Genomic DNA, 16,171 nt, shown 5'->3' on the forward strand with positions numbered 1-16,171 from the left:
GCATATGGTTTGAGGATGAGGGTTAATACTAAATGCAAAAGAACAAACTAAAAAGTAAATCAGCATCATTGATACTTGCCTTTAGGAGCGTGCATCCCAAGTTAACAGGTCCATCTGCAGTGTCAATTTATGAAATGAAGAGATCAACATTTCTGCGTACCATGACTTATGTGGCAGAGGCGTATCTTGGGAAGTTGTCACATTTTACTGAAATGGTCTCATGGTTTAACTATAGGTCATTTGAAATCTCATTGCACATAAGCTAGTACGCCTGGAATTTAATCTAAGTAGACTAAGCTGTTCATAAGAGGCAACATTTATAAAAACATCTAACACAGGGCTTAATTTAGGTTTAGGCGGGCGGGTTACTCTATCACAACCGTGACGATATCTCATCCGCCATACTACAAATACATTATATCCAGTGGCACTTGTAATATGGCAGATGGATCTGTCCCGTTTGGGACGGAGTAACCCGTCCGCTAAACTCTAAATCAGACCCATAGTCAATATTTTACAACTAAAGAAGTAGTAATATAGTAAACTCTATTGTTTACAGATTCTTTGGTCAATATATTTGCAAACAGTTAATCAAACCTTAGCAGCTGAGACCAAATGGACAACAGTAAACTTATTTCTGCTTTTTATTTTAAAAGTCTTTAAAAAATCTAACTTTGGAAAAAATTAAACGGACGTAAAGGAATTTTCTATCAGCTGATTCATCGTGTTGAAATTGGGATCACAGAAGCTTATCTCTTGGAATTTCTCAATAGAGACATTCAATGTAATATGTACATTGGTACTTCCCCTGTTAGCATGAAGGGATGCGTGAGGGAAAGGTGGAGTATTACGGAGAAAGTAATAGCTTCTGTGGCTATAAAGTGGTGTCTATTCCACCCGTATTTTATTCACCCCATTGATGCTGTAGCCAGTAATTGAGGATGATATCCACTCGTGTACAGATGCTGTAACATATTGTTGAAGTGGGACTAACGTTAGGTTAGTGGCTATTCTGTTGACATTTCTGGACATAGCAGCTGACTGCTGTTCAAAATAAAGTAATTAGTCAAGTTAATACTCAACCAACCTATTACATAATTGATCTGATATGTATAAAGTATACATTCAAATTTAGGGGATTTAAATCAAACCGTTAATAATAATAGTTTCTAGGTTTGACTAGGACATTATTTAAAATACACATTGTTTTTACCAAAATAGCATTTGTAGGGTGCCAATCGGTGACCAACAATATTTCAGTTTCTGTTAAATGGCTAAGGTGATGAACACAATATTTTGCTGTTGTTAATGGAATTTTGATATGGTTTGAATGAAACTCAATAAAATACTTACTTGACCAAGGCATCCTAAAATTACATGGAAGTGTAAACCCCTATTTCAAGTAACATAAAACATTTGAGCAAAACAACAATGGGCTTTGAAGAATACAGACATATGCACAATCTGGAAGAAGACCGACACTTTAACAAAATACAATCAAAACTTTAATTTATCTTAAGTAAATTTTTAAAAAGCTTCATTCGCAAATCTGATGTTCACAGTACTAGAATAATACAAATGGTAAACAAAGGTAAGTAATAAAGAAAAAACAATATTACATGTAATGCACTTCTGCATTACCCCACTGTCAGACATGAACCAAATTCAGAGTCATGTCATGTCAGAGATACCCCGGACAGCAATCTCCTATTACTTGCATCACAGACAGTAGTGCAAGTCTTTTAGGGCAGAAAATAAATCAACTCAACCATTATCAGATGAATGCAATTTCTCAAAAGATAAGCACGAGTTAAGTGAGCAAAATGAAAAAGATTAAATATTGCTGACCGTCCTCATGAGAATAAATATACTTAACCTTCATGTACTACCACACTGCTTAATGCGAATGTTAGGCTGCAAAGGTGCACGTGCTTAGGGACTTCCACTTCAATAATAGCAGCATAGAGTCCTGGTTGGGACACTTTTTTTTCCTTCTAGGCATTGTTTGGTAAAACTAATTGTGTCTCATACTATTTACATTTTTTTAACCTGATGCTAAATATTACGAACAGAAAAGAAAATATAGATCTGTATTGATATTTTAATTTTGATTGAACTGTGTTAAATTACAAATTAATTGAAGGGGAGGTTTTGGCGACCTAGCGCACGGTGCATATAAAAAGAGCAGAGTTTTCTTTTAACTAAACTATGCTGCAGTGTGATGTACTTTCAGTCCAGCTTCAAAGTCTAAAGAAATGTTAATGCACACCATCAAGAAATAACAAAACCTCTGGAGAACAGGTCACTTAAATAAGTGCCTAGTCTAAGAAAAACAATAATTATGTATATTACAATATCTATGTGATTTGCAGTGACATTTAAAACCAACATGAAATAAAATGTAAAGGAATAACCCATAGACTTTCTAAAAGTGAGGTTTTATAAGTCAGGAAGCTCTTTCATTCAAATTATTTGTCCTTTCGACTCAAAAGTAGGTGGTGTGTTCTACATCAAAAACAACTCACCAATCAACCTCCTGGTTAACTCCCAGACAACCTTAACATGTTATTGCTTCAGAAGGCTGTCATCGGCTTTAAACTGTTCAAAATGTTTTCATTTTATGCATTAATCTAAAAACATTTAAGCGGAACCAGTAAGTATGAAACTTATCTTAGATATCTGTGAGGGGAATCTTTTCCTGGGGAGGGAATCCTATATAAGCTGTGTTATTATAAAGCAGCTTTCACAGGGTTGAACAAAGTGTATTTAAAGGCTCACACTAATGTTAGTGCTTACTGGGATAACATCTTTACGCACAGGGGTCCAACAAAGTGTCTTGCCCTATATTCCAAATACAACGACGCAACAATACGGACATATGTACATGAAATTCTTCTAGTAGAGTTAAAGTAATTATTGCCACTGGGAGAATTCTCAATTTCAGCTTACTGAGTGCTAACATTCAACATGCTCACATATAACGTATTTGTGGAGAAAACAAAGGAGACAATTCCTTAATCAAATACAGTCACAATACAGAAAGTGAGACCACACCTGGGCTTGTATTACATAGATGTATGCTCCAGGTAAAATTCTTATTATCTGCACAAGGAATACTTTAGAGTATCTTTCCATTAAACACCCCAAAGCACAATAGACCGGTCCCTAGATTTAATTCCAAAGGTTTTAGGTTTGTTTTATCATGAGCAATATCAAGAAAGACAGTGAAATAGAATATCTTCTTTATGTTGCAGCGTCCACTCTTTCAGGGGTAGCTAACATTGGAAAATTACACTCAACCCAAAGTCTCATGAAAAAAAATGACTATATTGAAGAGGGCTATTAAAATGTCCATTCCACTGCCATACAAAATATTGAGTTCTTTTTATACTTCAGTGATATGACCTAGGAAAACGTTAGGTACCAAGAACACCTACTGGAATCCTATGTTTTCGCTCATTGTACTTGTGTTTCCAATTGCCGTACTTCTTTTACTACTAAATCAATATTGATGATTGGATTGAAGTACACCGCCCAGTAGAACAAACAATTGCAGACGAACTGTGGAATAACCGGCCAAAAAATAGCCACAAATAGTCCTTGAGTCGATACTTTCCAGAAATGGGTCCACATCCTGCGAGGAAGAGTTCTAACAGAAGTAAAAACAAAAACAACAAAAAAGTAACAATTAGAATTAACATAATATAAATTAATTTATTCAACCAAATCTTTTTGCTCAGTTTCATAGCACTGGTCATTTTCTTTTGTTTTTGTAATGTTTGTCTTTATTAAGACACCCTAATTAAGACTATGCACCTCTGCTACTTCCTAACACAATACAACTATCACTCTAGAGAAACATACCATTAAATTCACATATGATGGGTTATGATGAATACACATCTTTGCTAGCAGACAATTATTAGCCAATTCCTAAGTTATTCAATAAGGTAGACCAATTTCTGAAGAGGACCCACTGCCACAGCCACAATGAAGCTACAAGGAACTCTATGCATAGATTGCTCTGATCCGTGTGCACCATTAAACAAAAGAGAAACAGAAGTGTACAGAACCTAATTTGATCAGATCATAAAAAAAATCCACCATCCTGTACCTAGCCTGGTGTGTGATGATTTGTCATTTTTGTTATCTTGAGTAGCAAGTAAAACTAAATACAGAGTTGACCAGCTTTCAATGATTTAGAAAACTAACTTCTAATCCAGTTACCAATTGTGCCAGTTTTATATAGTGGCATACAGAGTACACTTTTGTGTATTTTGTTGTTGTTGGCCTCCCAAATGAAAATGCGGGATAAAGAATGCCACATTTCCTCATACAATGCACGCTGTGCAGCAAGATCGGAGAGCTTGCCTAAATGTCAGCAGTAGGAACAAGCATTTACAATGCAATAGGTCTCTCATTTACCCCGGGGGACAAATGCTTTGCAAAGATTAACCTGTCACCATTTTGTTGCTGACGGCTGTATTCAGGTGTTAGTGTTGCTAATGAGGAGAAACGTTTGCCCAGACAGTACTGCTGTGTTGTAAAATTACAAACTAGAAAAATATTGCGACAAAATGTGCCATATTACGCTGCATCATTGCATCTCTTCTGTGTCTGATTACGTTTGTACCTCTCCAGTCCCTGCAGCACCTGTTCTGACCTGGGTCTCAGGCTCTACAACAGCTCTGCTGACTGGGTTCTCTGGCTCTACAGAAGCTCTGCTGACCTGGTTCTCTGGCTTAACAGCAGCTCTGCTGACCTGCTTCTCGGACTAAACAGCAGCTCTGCTGACCTGGTTTTCTGGCTTAACAGCAGCTCTGCTGACCTGGTTCTCCGAGGCTCTACATCGGCTCTGCTGACCTGGTTTTCTTGCTTAACAGCAGCTCTGCTGACCTGGTTCTCTGAGGCTCTACAGCGGCTCTGCTGACCTGGTTCACTGGCTCTACAACGGATCTGCTGACCTGCTTTTCGGACTTAACAGCAGCTCTGCTGACCTGGTTTTCTGGCTTAACAGCAGCTCTGCTGACCTGGTTCTCTGAGGCTCTACAGCAGCTCTGCTGACCTGGTTTTCTGGCTTAACAGCAGCTCTGCTGACCTGGTTCTCTGAGGCTCTACAGCGACTCTGCTGACCTGGTTCTCTGGCTCTACAACGGATCTGCTGACCTGCTTCTCTGGCTCTAGAGCGGCCCTGCTGGCCTGGTTCTCTGGCTCTAGAGCAGCTCTGCTGACCTGGTTCTCTGGCTCTAGAGAGGCTGTGCTGACCCGGTTCCCTGGCTCTAGAGCGGCTCTGCTGACCTGGTTCTCTGGCTCTAGAGCAGCTCTGCTGACCCAGTTCTCTGGCTCTAGAGCGGAACTATAGACCTGATACTATGGCTCTACAGCAGCTCTGCTGACCTGGTTCTAGTTTTCAGCTCAGACGATTAGAAGATTTTTTTCTTTCAAGAAGTCATTGAGTCACGAGATATAGTGACATCTCCTTCGGTGTATATATGTTGATTGCCTCCTTTGTTAGATTGTTTTTGTCTCATTGGGTGAGCATTCGGAAAAGGAGCAATAAAGTGACAGACTAAAGAAACCAGCGTATAATTGTGAGAGTGTAAGGAAAATGCTACTTACCAGTATGCATCTGTTCTTGGCATGTAGAGCTGCAGAGTCCTACACTTAGTAATAGATCGCCACCTGGTGTTAGGCTCGGATGATTGCAGGTTGTTGTCTTCTTGGAAAAAGTCTTTGTAGTCACTAGATAGGTGACTCCTCCCTTGGACAATACTGTGCATGGTCATCGACTCCATCCTTAGATTGTTTTTCGCCATGATGGGAAATGATGGAGTTAGTAGAAGTAAAGAGAAAGGATGTCCATGCGTGTGCATCTAAGTAAGATGAGTACTGAAACGGATACAAGTCCCGGGGAGGCAGGAGGGCGTGTAGGACTCTGCAGCTCTACATGCCAAGAACAGATGCATACTGGTAAGTAGCATTTTCCGTTAGAGGCATATGAGCTGCAGATCCTACACTTAGCAACGATTGTGCAGCAGTGTCTCCCCTAGCGGTGGTCGCGTGTATCCGTTGCAGCATACTGAAAAAGTGATTTAAGGAAAGCTTGGCCCACTGCAGCTTGCTGCTTGGCTTGCACATCAACACAATAGTGTTTAGTGAAGGTGTGTATTGTAGACCACGTTGCTGCCTTGCATATGTTCTCTAGTGGTATGTTTCCTAAGAAAGCCATAGAGGCTCCTAGTTTACGAGTAGAGTGTGCTCTAGGAGGAACTATTAGTGTACGCTTAGCTTTTTGATAGCATTTTTGAATACACTTGACAATCCATCTGGCAATTCCTCCTTTAGAGATGGGATTGCCTTTGTGTGGTGGAGAGAAAGATATAATTAGTTGTTTTGTCTTTCTGAAGGATTTGGTCCCGTCTGTGTAGTATAGTAGAGCTCTTCTCACATCTAAGGTGTGTAAAGCCCTTTCTGCAACAGAGTCTGGTTTTTGGAAAAACACTGGTAACTCTACTGATTGGTTAAGGTGAAACGGAGTAATCACTTTTTGGCAGGAATTTAGGATTGGGAACCACTTTGTTTGGATGTATTTGAAAAAAATGGTTCTTCTATTGTGAATGCTTGTATTTCACTAACTCTTCTGAGAGAGGGGATGGCAACAAGGAAAGCAGTTTTCCATGTTAGGAATTGCAGTTCACACTTATGTAACAGCTCAAAAGGGGGTCCCATGAGACTTGTAAGGACCACATTTAGGTTCCATACTGGAGCAGGTGGTAACCTAGGTGGGATTATTCTCTTTCATCCTTCCATAAATGCTTTTATTGCAGGTACTCTAAAGAGAGATAGATGTTGTCTATTTTGTAAATACGCTGCAATTGCTGCTAGATGCAGGCGTATGGAAATATAAGCCAAATTGGACCTTTGTAAATGTAGAAGGTAGCAAATTATATTTTGGATGGAAACATCCAGAGGATCAATGTGATTGTTGTTACAGTATATTGCAGACCGTTTCCACTTAGCAGCATAGCATGCTCTGGTAGTGGGTCTTCTAGCTTCTTTAATTATATTCATACAGTCTGGTGGTAGGTTTAAGTAACCAAACTCTAAGACTTCAGGAGCCAGATTGCCAAATTCAGTTGGCTTGGTTCTGGGTGCCTTATTTCTCCATGGTTCTGTGTTAACAGGGATGGCGTGAGCCGTAATTTCTGATGTGGAACCAGTGAGAGATCTAGTAGCGTGGTGAACCACGGCTGACGTGCCCATGTGGGGGCCACTAGTATTCGTTTGAGAGACTGTTGTCAGATTGCGTACTACTAGTGGAATGAGTGGGAGAGGCGGAAAAGCGTACGCAAATCTGCCTGACCAGTTCATCCATATTGCATTCCCCTCCGACCGTGGGTGTGGAAACCTGGCGGCGAAGTTGGGCATTTTGAGTTCTCGTGGGTGGCAAACAGGTCTATTTGTGGATGCCCCCACGTTTGGAAGAATGGTTGAACTTGTGGGTGCAACTCCCATTCGCGAATCTGTGTTGACTGGCGACTCAACAGATCTGCTATCTGGTTGTGAATCCCTGGAAGGTGTTCTACTGTCAGATGTAGGTTTTGAGGGATGGCCCATCTCCAAATGTTCTGTGCAAGTTGGGACAATTGCAGAGAGTGTCCCCCTCCCTGTTTTTGTATATAATACATGGCTGTCATATTGTCCGTCCGGACTAGGACAGCTTTGTTTTGGATTTGTACTTGAAAAGTTTTGAGTGCTAGGAAAATTGCTAGCAACTCTAAATGGTTGATGTGGAACTGTTTCTGTTGATTGTTCCGCTGACCTTGTGTGGTATAATGCAAGAAATGGGCTCCCCATCCTGTGAGGGATTCATCTGTTGTGAGCACTATCTGTGGAACAGGATCTAGGAACGGCCGTCCCTTTGTCAAGTTTTTGGTGTTCCATTATTGCAGAGAGCGATATGTACGGCTGTCTACCAACACCAGGTCTGTGAGCGGACCTTGAGCCTGATTCCACTGTTGTGCTAGACATTCTTGTAGTGGGAGCATTTGCAGTCTTGCGTGAGGAACTATAAAGATGCAAGACGCCATCATGCCTATTAGTTTCATGAACACTCTGGCTTGTAGAGAGTGCTGGCATTGAAAAAGGGAGACTAAGTTCGGAATACTTTGAATCCTGGCTTGACTGGGATACGCTAGAGCTACAGATGTGTTTATAGTAGCTCCTAGATATTGATGAACGTGCGAAGGCTCTAGGTGCGACTTGGAGTAGTTTATCGTAAACCCTAAGTTGTGCAGTGTTTGAATTGTTTGTTTTGTGTGTTGTGCACACTGGTTGAACGATTTTGCTTTTATGAGCCAGTCGTCGAGGTAGGGGAAGACATGTATTTGTTGTCTTCTGAGATGTGCTGCCACTACTGCTAAGCACTTTGTAAACACTTGTGGTGCTGTTGTGACCCCGAATAGAAGGACTTTGAACTGATAGTGTTGTCCTTTTATGACAAACCTTAAATACTTCCTGTGCGCAGGATGTATTGGAATGTGAAAGTAGGCATCCTTTAGGTCTAGTGTGGACAGAACATCTCCCTGTTGTAGTAATGGGAGTACCTGTTGTAAAGTGATCATGTGAAAATGATCTGATTGTATGTAGTGGTTGAGGGGCCTGAGAACGAGAATTGGTCTTAATATCCTGTCCTTTTTTGGAATTAGGAAATACAGGGAGTAAACTCCTGCTCCTTGTTCCTCTAACGGAACTACTTGAATAGCATATTTTTGTAAAAGTGCTAGAACTTCCTGTTGAAGCAGAGTTATGTGTTCTGCTGACATTGGACGCTGCCTGGGTGGTATGTTTGGGGGGGTTACTGCGAGTTCTAGGCAGTAGCCATGTTGGATAATTTGTCTTACCCACCTGTCTGTTGTGATGGAGTTCCAGACAGGTAGGAACTGTGAAAGTTTGCCCCCCACAGGAATGGAATGCTGTAGGGGAGGCAGAGAGAAGTCACTGTTTAGGAGTGGAAGAGGAGCAGTTGTTGTTATTACCTCTACCTCTTCCCTTGTTGTTATTGCCTCTCTATCCTCCTCTAAAATAGCCTTTATTAGAGGATGTTTGTGTGTGCGTTTTTAAAGATGATGTTGTGTCTGCGCCGGTCTGCTTGGAGCCTCCTCTATAAGAGGAGCGGCGAGAAGAACCTCTAGTTTGGGTGGATTGTAATGCCCCCATAGACTTAGCGGTGTCTGTGTCTTTCTTCATCTTTTCTAATGTATTATCTACTTCCGGCCCGAACAATTGGTTCTGATTGAAGGGCTGGTTCAGGATGGTAGTTTGTACTTCTGGTTTAAAACCCGAAATGCGTAACCATGCGTGACGCCTGATAATAACACTAGTGTTAACTGCTCTGGATGCTGTGTCAGCTACATCTAGTGCGCATTTAATTGAGGCATTAGATATTAATTTGCCTTCCTGTAAAAGCTCTGCTGCCAGATCTTTGTGTTGATCTGGTAGGTGTTACATTAACTTTTCTAGTTGATCGTAATGAGCCTTGTTGTTGCGTGAGAGTAAAGCTTGTGTATTTGCTATGCGCCATATGTTTATTGCTTGTGCAGCAATTAGTTTCCCTGACGCATCAATAATCTTGGATTCTTTGTCAGCCGGGGGTGTGTCCCCAGAAGTTAGAGAATTGGCCCTTTTGCGTGCATTTGACACTACCAAGGAGTCTAATGACAGATGTCCCTTAATGTATACTGGATCAGCTGGTGCTGGCCTATACTTTCTCTATTCTAGGATTTAGCACCCTACACCGTACTGGATCTTAAAAAATCTCTGGAGCATGTTTAATGACTCCCTTGATCATTGGCAATATTTGGGTAGACCTTTGTGACTGTTCAAAAGTGTCTAACAAGAAGTCCTCCTCAATGGCATCAGAGTGCATAGGAACCCCATGGTAAAGTGCAGCTCTGTTTAATAAATGATTAAACCCAATACTATCCTCTGTAGGGGAAGGTTTTGTTGGGTAGTACGGAGGATCAGGGATGTCTGGTGCATTGTTTGGTGCAAAATTATATGTATCGTCATCCTTGGGATATTCGGTGTTGATATCCTCATCTAAAGGGTATGTATGTGGCTCTGGAACATCATCCCCCCCATCTAAATCATACTCCTCGTCAGTCTGGTGTGATGATGCAGGAGATCGAATAGGAGAAGTTATAGGTTCAACATATGGAGTAATAGGAGAGGAAGAAGGTGAAGGAGAGGAAGGGTGCATTGGAGAAGCTGCACAGTCCTTTTTGGCAGGAACCACAGGTGTAAGTGGTGTGTCTGCTGGTCTTTTTTTTAGAAGGAATTGCTTCCACATGTCTAGTTTTTCGATTAATATGGACTTTTTTTTGTCTAGGATCTGGTCTAAACAGTTCTTCCTCTTCGATAATCTTCTTCGGTGTCGATTTTTTCGGAGCCGATAGAGGTTGTCTAGTGTTCTTTGCCTTAGGAGGAGTAACTGAGTCCCGTGGCAATGTTTTCGGTGCCGAAGGTTGTTAAGTCTTATCTGGGGTCTTTGGTACCGATATTGGAGGTTTTGGCGTGGAGACTGGTTTTGCTGGGCCTGTGGCGCCGGAAACTGGCTTCCCCTCTTTGTTTTTGGAATCGGAAGGTTTCGGAGTCGAAGCTTTCGGGTCTGGTACAGGTTTTGGCTTTGGCACCGATGGTACGGGTGCTGAAGTGTCCTTGTCTTTGGGCACCGAAGGGTGTTTTATTTTCGGTGCCGACGAGTCCTTCGGTGTCGAAGGATGTTTCGGTGCCAATGGAGGAGGTGTAATTGGCACATGGTGTGTCTTCGGTGCTGAGGCACCGTAAGGCGTATTCTCTTTCCTCGGAGCAGGACCCGAAGGCAGGGCGTTAGAGGGTAAATTTCGGTCTTGACTGGGCCCCATGGGCGGAGTGCTGACCGTTGCCTTTTGTTTGGGTAGTGTCTGTCGTGCAGGGGCAGATGTACTCACAAGTTGTCGAGATGGAATCGTTTCATCCGAATACTCTGCCCCGATATAATCTGGAGATCAGGCGAAGCCTCCTCTGCGCCGAGTGGAGCCTCGTCCTCGGAGATATCTCCGATTGGATATTCGTCCTCGGAGAAGTCTTCTTCGACGATCTCTTCCTCAAAGATGGCCTCCGGTGCTGGTGCTGATCTCCTCATCTTGAGTCGACAGGCCCTCCGATCCAGGATGGTCTTTGATCGGAAGGAGGCACAGGCTGTGCAGGTCGACTCGTCGTGTTCTGGCGAGAGACAGAGGTTGCAAACCTCGTGATGGTCGCTATGAGGGAATTTTGCTCGACATACCGTGCATCTTTTGAATGGAGTTCTGTCCATGAAGCGTAGGCCGCACGGCGCCGATGGGCCCAACGGCCCGCGTCGACGCACCGGAAAGTAGCTGGTGATGTCGAAAAGTCTATTCGATTTTGAAAAAAGTTTATTTAAAGTTTCTCGCATCGAAAATGCAGAAACGTCTTTTCTAGCCAGAGCGGAAAACTTTCATCCGAACCCAGTGGCGGAAAAAAACAATCTGAGGATGGAGTCGATGACCATGCACAGTATTGTCCAAGGGAGGAGTCACCTATCTCGTGACTACAAAGACTTCTTCTAAGACAACAACCTGCAATCATCCGAGCCCAACACCAGGTGGCGATCTATTGCTAAGTGTAGGATCGGCAGATCATATGCCTCGAACATGATGTTTATAAATATTATGAAGTAATGCAACCAAAAGCTTCCGGGGAGGAGGGTGGGTGCATATGAATCTACAGCACTACCTGCTACAAATAGATGCTTACAGGATAAGTAACATATTCCATTCGCACCATGTGTTGGCCATACATACATAAGCTTAGCATCAAATGTAAAGCAGTGCTCCTCTTTGCGGTGGCAAGCGACTGGTTGAAGTACTTGTTTGAAATAAAGTTTTAAGTATAGCTTGGCCCACTCTTGCTTGTTGATGGTTGAATACATCAACACAGTAGCATTTAGTAAAAGTACGTGGGTTATTCCATGTTGCTGCTTTAAAATATCCTCTATAGGGATATTTCCTTAGTGGTTCCTTGTTTACTTGTGGAATGATCCCTTCGTGGTATTGTAAGGACCCTTTTGGGTTTTTGACAAAATGTCTGAATAGATCTGACTATCCATCTAGCAATTCCTGCTTTGGATATTCGTGCTCCCTGGCAAGGTTTGTTAATAGCAGCATAAAGCTGTTATGCCTCTTGAAAAGATTTTGTTCTGCCAAGGTAGAACATGATAGTCCTTTTAACATCTACTCTATGTAGGGCCCACTATGCTACTGTGCCTAGGTTAAGAAAAAACACCAGTAGCTCTATGGTCTAACTCGTGTGAAAGGTTGAGACCACTTTAGGTAGAAATTTTGGAGTAGGTCGTAGAATTAATTTGTTTGGGTACATTTAAAATAAAAAGGTTCTTGCAGAGAGAGTGCCTGTAATTCATTTATCCTTTTAAGGGAAGATATTGCCACTAGAAAGGCGATTTTCATAATGTTAGAAATTGAAGTGGACATGAATTAAGTGATTTGAATGGTTGCGAGGCTGGTAAGAACAATGTTTAGTTTCCCGGCTGGTGGAGTAGAAGGTGGGATAACTCGTGAGTCCTTCCATGAATGCTTTGATTACTGATTATTTTAAAGAGGGACATATATTGCCCGTTTTGCATGTAGGCAGCTAATGCTGCTAAGTGTAATCCAACAGATGTGTAAGCACGCCCTGTTTGTTGTAGATAGAAGAGGTATCCTATAATGTCTTGTACTGTAGGTGCTAAAGGCTGAATCGGTTTATTTGTACAGCCATGTACAAACAGTTTCCATTTTGCAGCGTAACATACTCTAGTTGTAGGCCTGCACGCTTGGTTAAGGATGTCCATACATTTTTGTGGTAATTTTAAATGCCCAAATTCTAGGATTTCAGAAGTCAAATCGCTAAATTAAATTGTTTGCGTTTGGTGTGGATCACTCTTCCTTGATCTTGAGTTAGTAGGTGTGGCCAAAGAGGTAATTTCTTGTTTGGTACTAAAGATAATTGCAGCAGGTTTGTGAAACATGCCTGCTGTGCCCATGTTGGAGCTAGTAGTATTAGTGCTAGGGATGTATGTGTTAACTTTTGAACTACATATGGAATGAGTGGTAGAGGAGCAAAAGCGTAAGCAAATACTCATGACCAATTCATCCATACGGCATTGCCCTTCGACTGGGGGTAGGGAAACCTGGAGGCGAAGTTTTGGCATCGAGATGATTGACACACAAGTCTATGTCGGGCGTCCCCCCATCTTTTGAAGTAAGAGTGAAGTAGTGGCACATTGATCTCCCACTTGTGCACCTGCTGATGTGTCCTGCTGAACATATCTGCGAAGTCGTTGTTCACCCCAGGTAGGTATTCTGATAGCTGTGAGGAGTGCCCCTCCTCTTGGGAAACAACCTTTACTACGCGGTCAAAACACTGCAGTACCATTACAACGCAGATTTTACAACGCAAGTCGTTACCACGACTTGCACTGGAGGGCGCTCTAGACTAAGGAATAGTGTGATTTACTATCCGAACACCTTCCCTACTGTACGTAGGCTGGAGTTGGAATAGTAAATCATACTATTCCTAAGTCCAGCACCCTACAGCGCAAGTCGTGGTAACGACTTGCGTTGTTACAGCTGCGTTGTGATGTACCGCGTGGTAACGTCATACATCCCCCCTCTTACCATTTTTTTATATAATGCATCATATTGTCTGTTCCTATTAGTACTACTTTCTGGTGAAGGAGATTGCGAAAAGCTTTGAGGGCTAGCTGAAATGCTTGTAGCTCTAGATGACTGATGTGGAGATGTGTCTGAGCTATTGTCTATAGACCATGAAATGTGAGATCTTGCATATGTGCTCTCCATTCCTGAAGGGATGCACCTGTGGTAATGATGATTTGCAGAATTGGGGCTATTAAGTTCCAGCCTTTACAACAGGTTGTTCCTGTTCCACCACTGCAGAGAACAAGGAGTTTCTACCCCTACCATAACTAGATCTCGTAGATACCCCTACGCTTGAGAGCATAAGATTGCAGAGTGCATTGAAGGGGACACATATGTAGATGAGCTTGTGGTACTATGGCTATGCAGAAATACATCATCCCTACCCACCCTATCAGTACTTATACTGTGAGATGAGCTTGTGGTTGAAAAAGAGGTAATATTTCTGCAAACTTTTTCACTCTTTCTGGACTAGGATAAGCTTTGGCTGTAACTGAATTAAGAGTTGCACCTAGGAATGGCTGCATTTGCAATAGTTTCCAATGAGATTTGTGTGTTGAGGGTAAACCCTAGTTTGTGCAGAAGGCTGATATCCTTTTGAGTGTCAAAGACACTGTTGGCAGCTTGGGCTTTTGATAAGCCAATTGCCTAGGTAGGGGAAAGCATGTATTCCCTCCCTTCTTAGACAAGCTGCCACTTTTGCAAGGCACTTTGTGAAAACTCTAGGAGCTGTAGTAACCCCGAAGGGTAGCACTTTCAATTGATAGTGTTGTCCGTTTTGTTGAAAATGTAGATAACAATGATGCATTGGATGAATGGGGATATGGAAGTATGCATCTTTGAGTTCTAATGTGGTCACAAAATCTCCCAGTGTTATCACCTCTTGTAGTGTGCCCATGTGAAAGTGTTCTGAGGTGATATACCTGTTGAGTGGCCTGAGATCTAGAATAGGCCTTAATGTTTTGTTGTTTTTGCGGATGAGAAAAAAATGGAGTTTACTTAGGCTTTCCTGTTTTCAGTTTCTATTTTTTGATAAAATCTTGTGGGTGGTTTCAGTGTTTTCCAGTGATAGCAATACCTTAAAAGAACAGTGGTTACACATTTACACGCCATTAAAAACAACAGACAGTGTTTTTCCGGTGTTTATGGACTTTTTTGCTTTTATTATTGCTTGCTTTCTGCACTGATAGTGCATGGTATATAGACAGTGTACGTACAGTGTAAATGAGGTTCAAATACATTTTTATAAATCAAACTTATCGTAGTACACCATACAATAACTCTTCAGTGAGTCTTTGGTCATGTGCGCTCGCTCTTTCCTTCTATGTCAACATTTATCAGTGAAAAGCCCCTCTAAACATGGGCACTTGAGACAGGCAATGCCAAAATAGCCAGTATACAATTTGCTAACTCTGGCCACTGACATAGCTTTCCATGCCAATACTGGTGCACCCGAAGAGTGTGATTCTCTGTGACAGATTCTGCAACATATGCTTTGAACTTGGTGCATATGCCCTCAGAGTTATTGAAGCGGTCAAAAATGAGGCAGTAGTTTCGAAACTCTGGAGAAACTGTCCCTTTACAGAAGGAATCTAGAATGAGTACCACAGTAAGGTTTCATTAACTTCAAATGCCATTGTTGGTGAAGAGACATTTCCATGCATCATAGCAAGCCATTTCTCATACATTGTAAAATAAAAGCTCCTAAATTGCTCCTCAACATTTCTTTGCTTACCAAGTGGCAAGCACTCCAACATGGAATATGTTGCTTTGCCAAAGTCCCTAAAAGTGTCGCCCAGCCTATTCTCAAGGAGATGTTTCACATCTACACCAATCATGCTAAACACTTGGTAGACAAGGGTGTTTTAAACTCTAGTTTTTTTATTTTTCCACTACAGCAGTCATGCTTTCCTGTAAAAATATAACAGTGCAGTGCAGTGTGCTGTTTTTCAAATCACCATCAATATGTGACCAAATATCCTCACATTTCTTGCCTTGAGCATCATCACTCAGCAAAAGTTCTGTAAACGGTTGCCAAGTGGATAATATAACATTCAAGGCCTCTAGGACTGAGAACCACCAGCTAAGTGACACAGTTGGAATGACTCTCGTTGATGCCACACAAAGCACAACATTTGAAATATTTGCGTTTTAGTTTCCATGTATAACAAAACAGTACACCAAAATGTACAAAAAAAATCTGTAGCTTTCTTCATTAACTTTGAAGATTGTAAAGATGCTTGCAGCATATGATCTAACAATTGGCAAGGATCTCTAACGGGGAAGTACTTCAGCTCATATATCAATTTTGAGAGGTCATCACACAACTTTTTCATATACGTAACTGAATCACTGCAAATACAAAAATAATCACTCCAATCTTTGTTGAACTT

At 41.7% G+C, this 16,171-nt stretch overlaps 1 protein-coding gene across 2 annotated transcripts in view; it reads right to left on the bottom strand.

The window, feature by feature from the left end:
* Nucleotides 1-1,482: 1,482 nt before the first annotated feature.
* BFAR (bifunctional apoptosis regulator) overlaps nt 1,483-16,171 on the bottom strand; it is a 357,188-nt gene continuing 342,499 nt past the window's right edge. For both annotated transcript variants that reach the window (XM_086941352.1, XM_086941351.1), the window contains one exon: nt 1,483-3,649. In XM_086941352.1, the coding sequence (XP_086797478.1) occupies nt 3,457-3,649 (193 nt within the window). In that variant the 3' untranslated portion in view covers nt 1,483-3,456. The remainder of the gene's footprint in view (nt 3,650-16,171) is intronic.

The sequence above is a fragment of the Lissotriton vulgaris genome, chromosome 10 (assembly GCF_964263255.1).
Source record: "Lissotriton vulgaris chromosome 10, aLisVul1.2, whole genome shotgun sequence".
In the NCBI taxonomy this organism is placed as follows: domain Eukaryota; kingdom Metazoa; phylum Chordata; class Amphibia; order Caudata; family Salamandridae; genus Lissotriton; species Lissotriton vulgaris.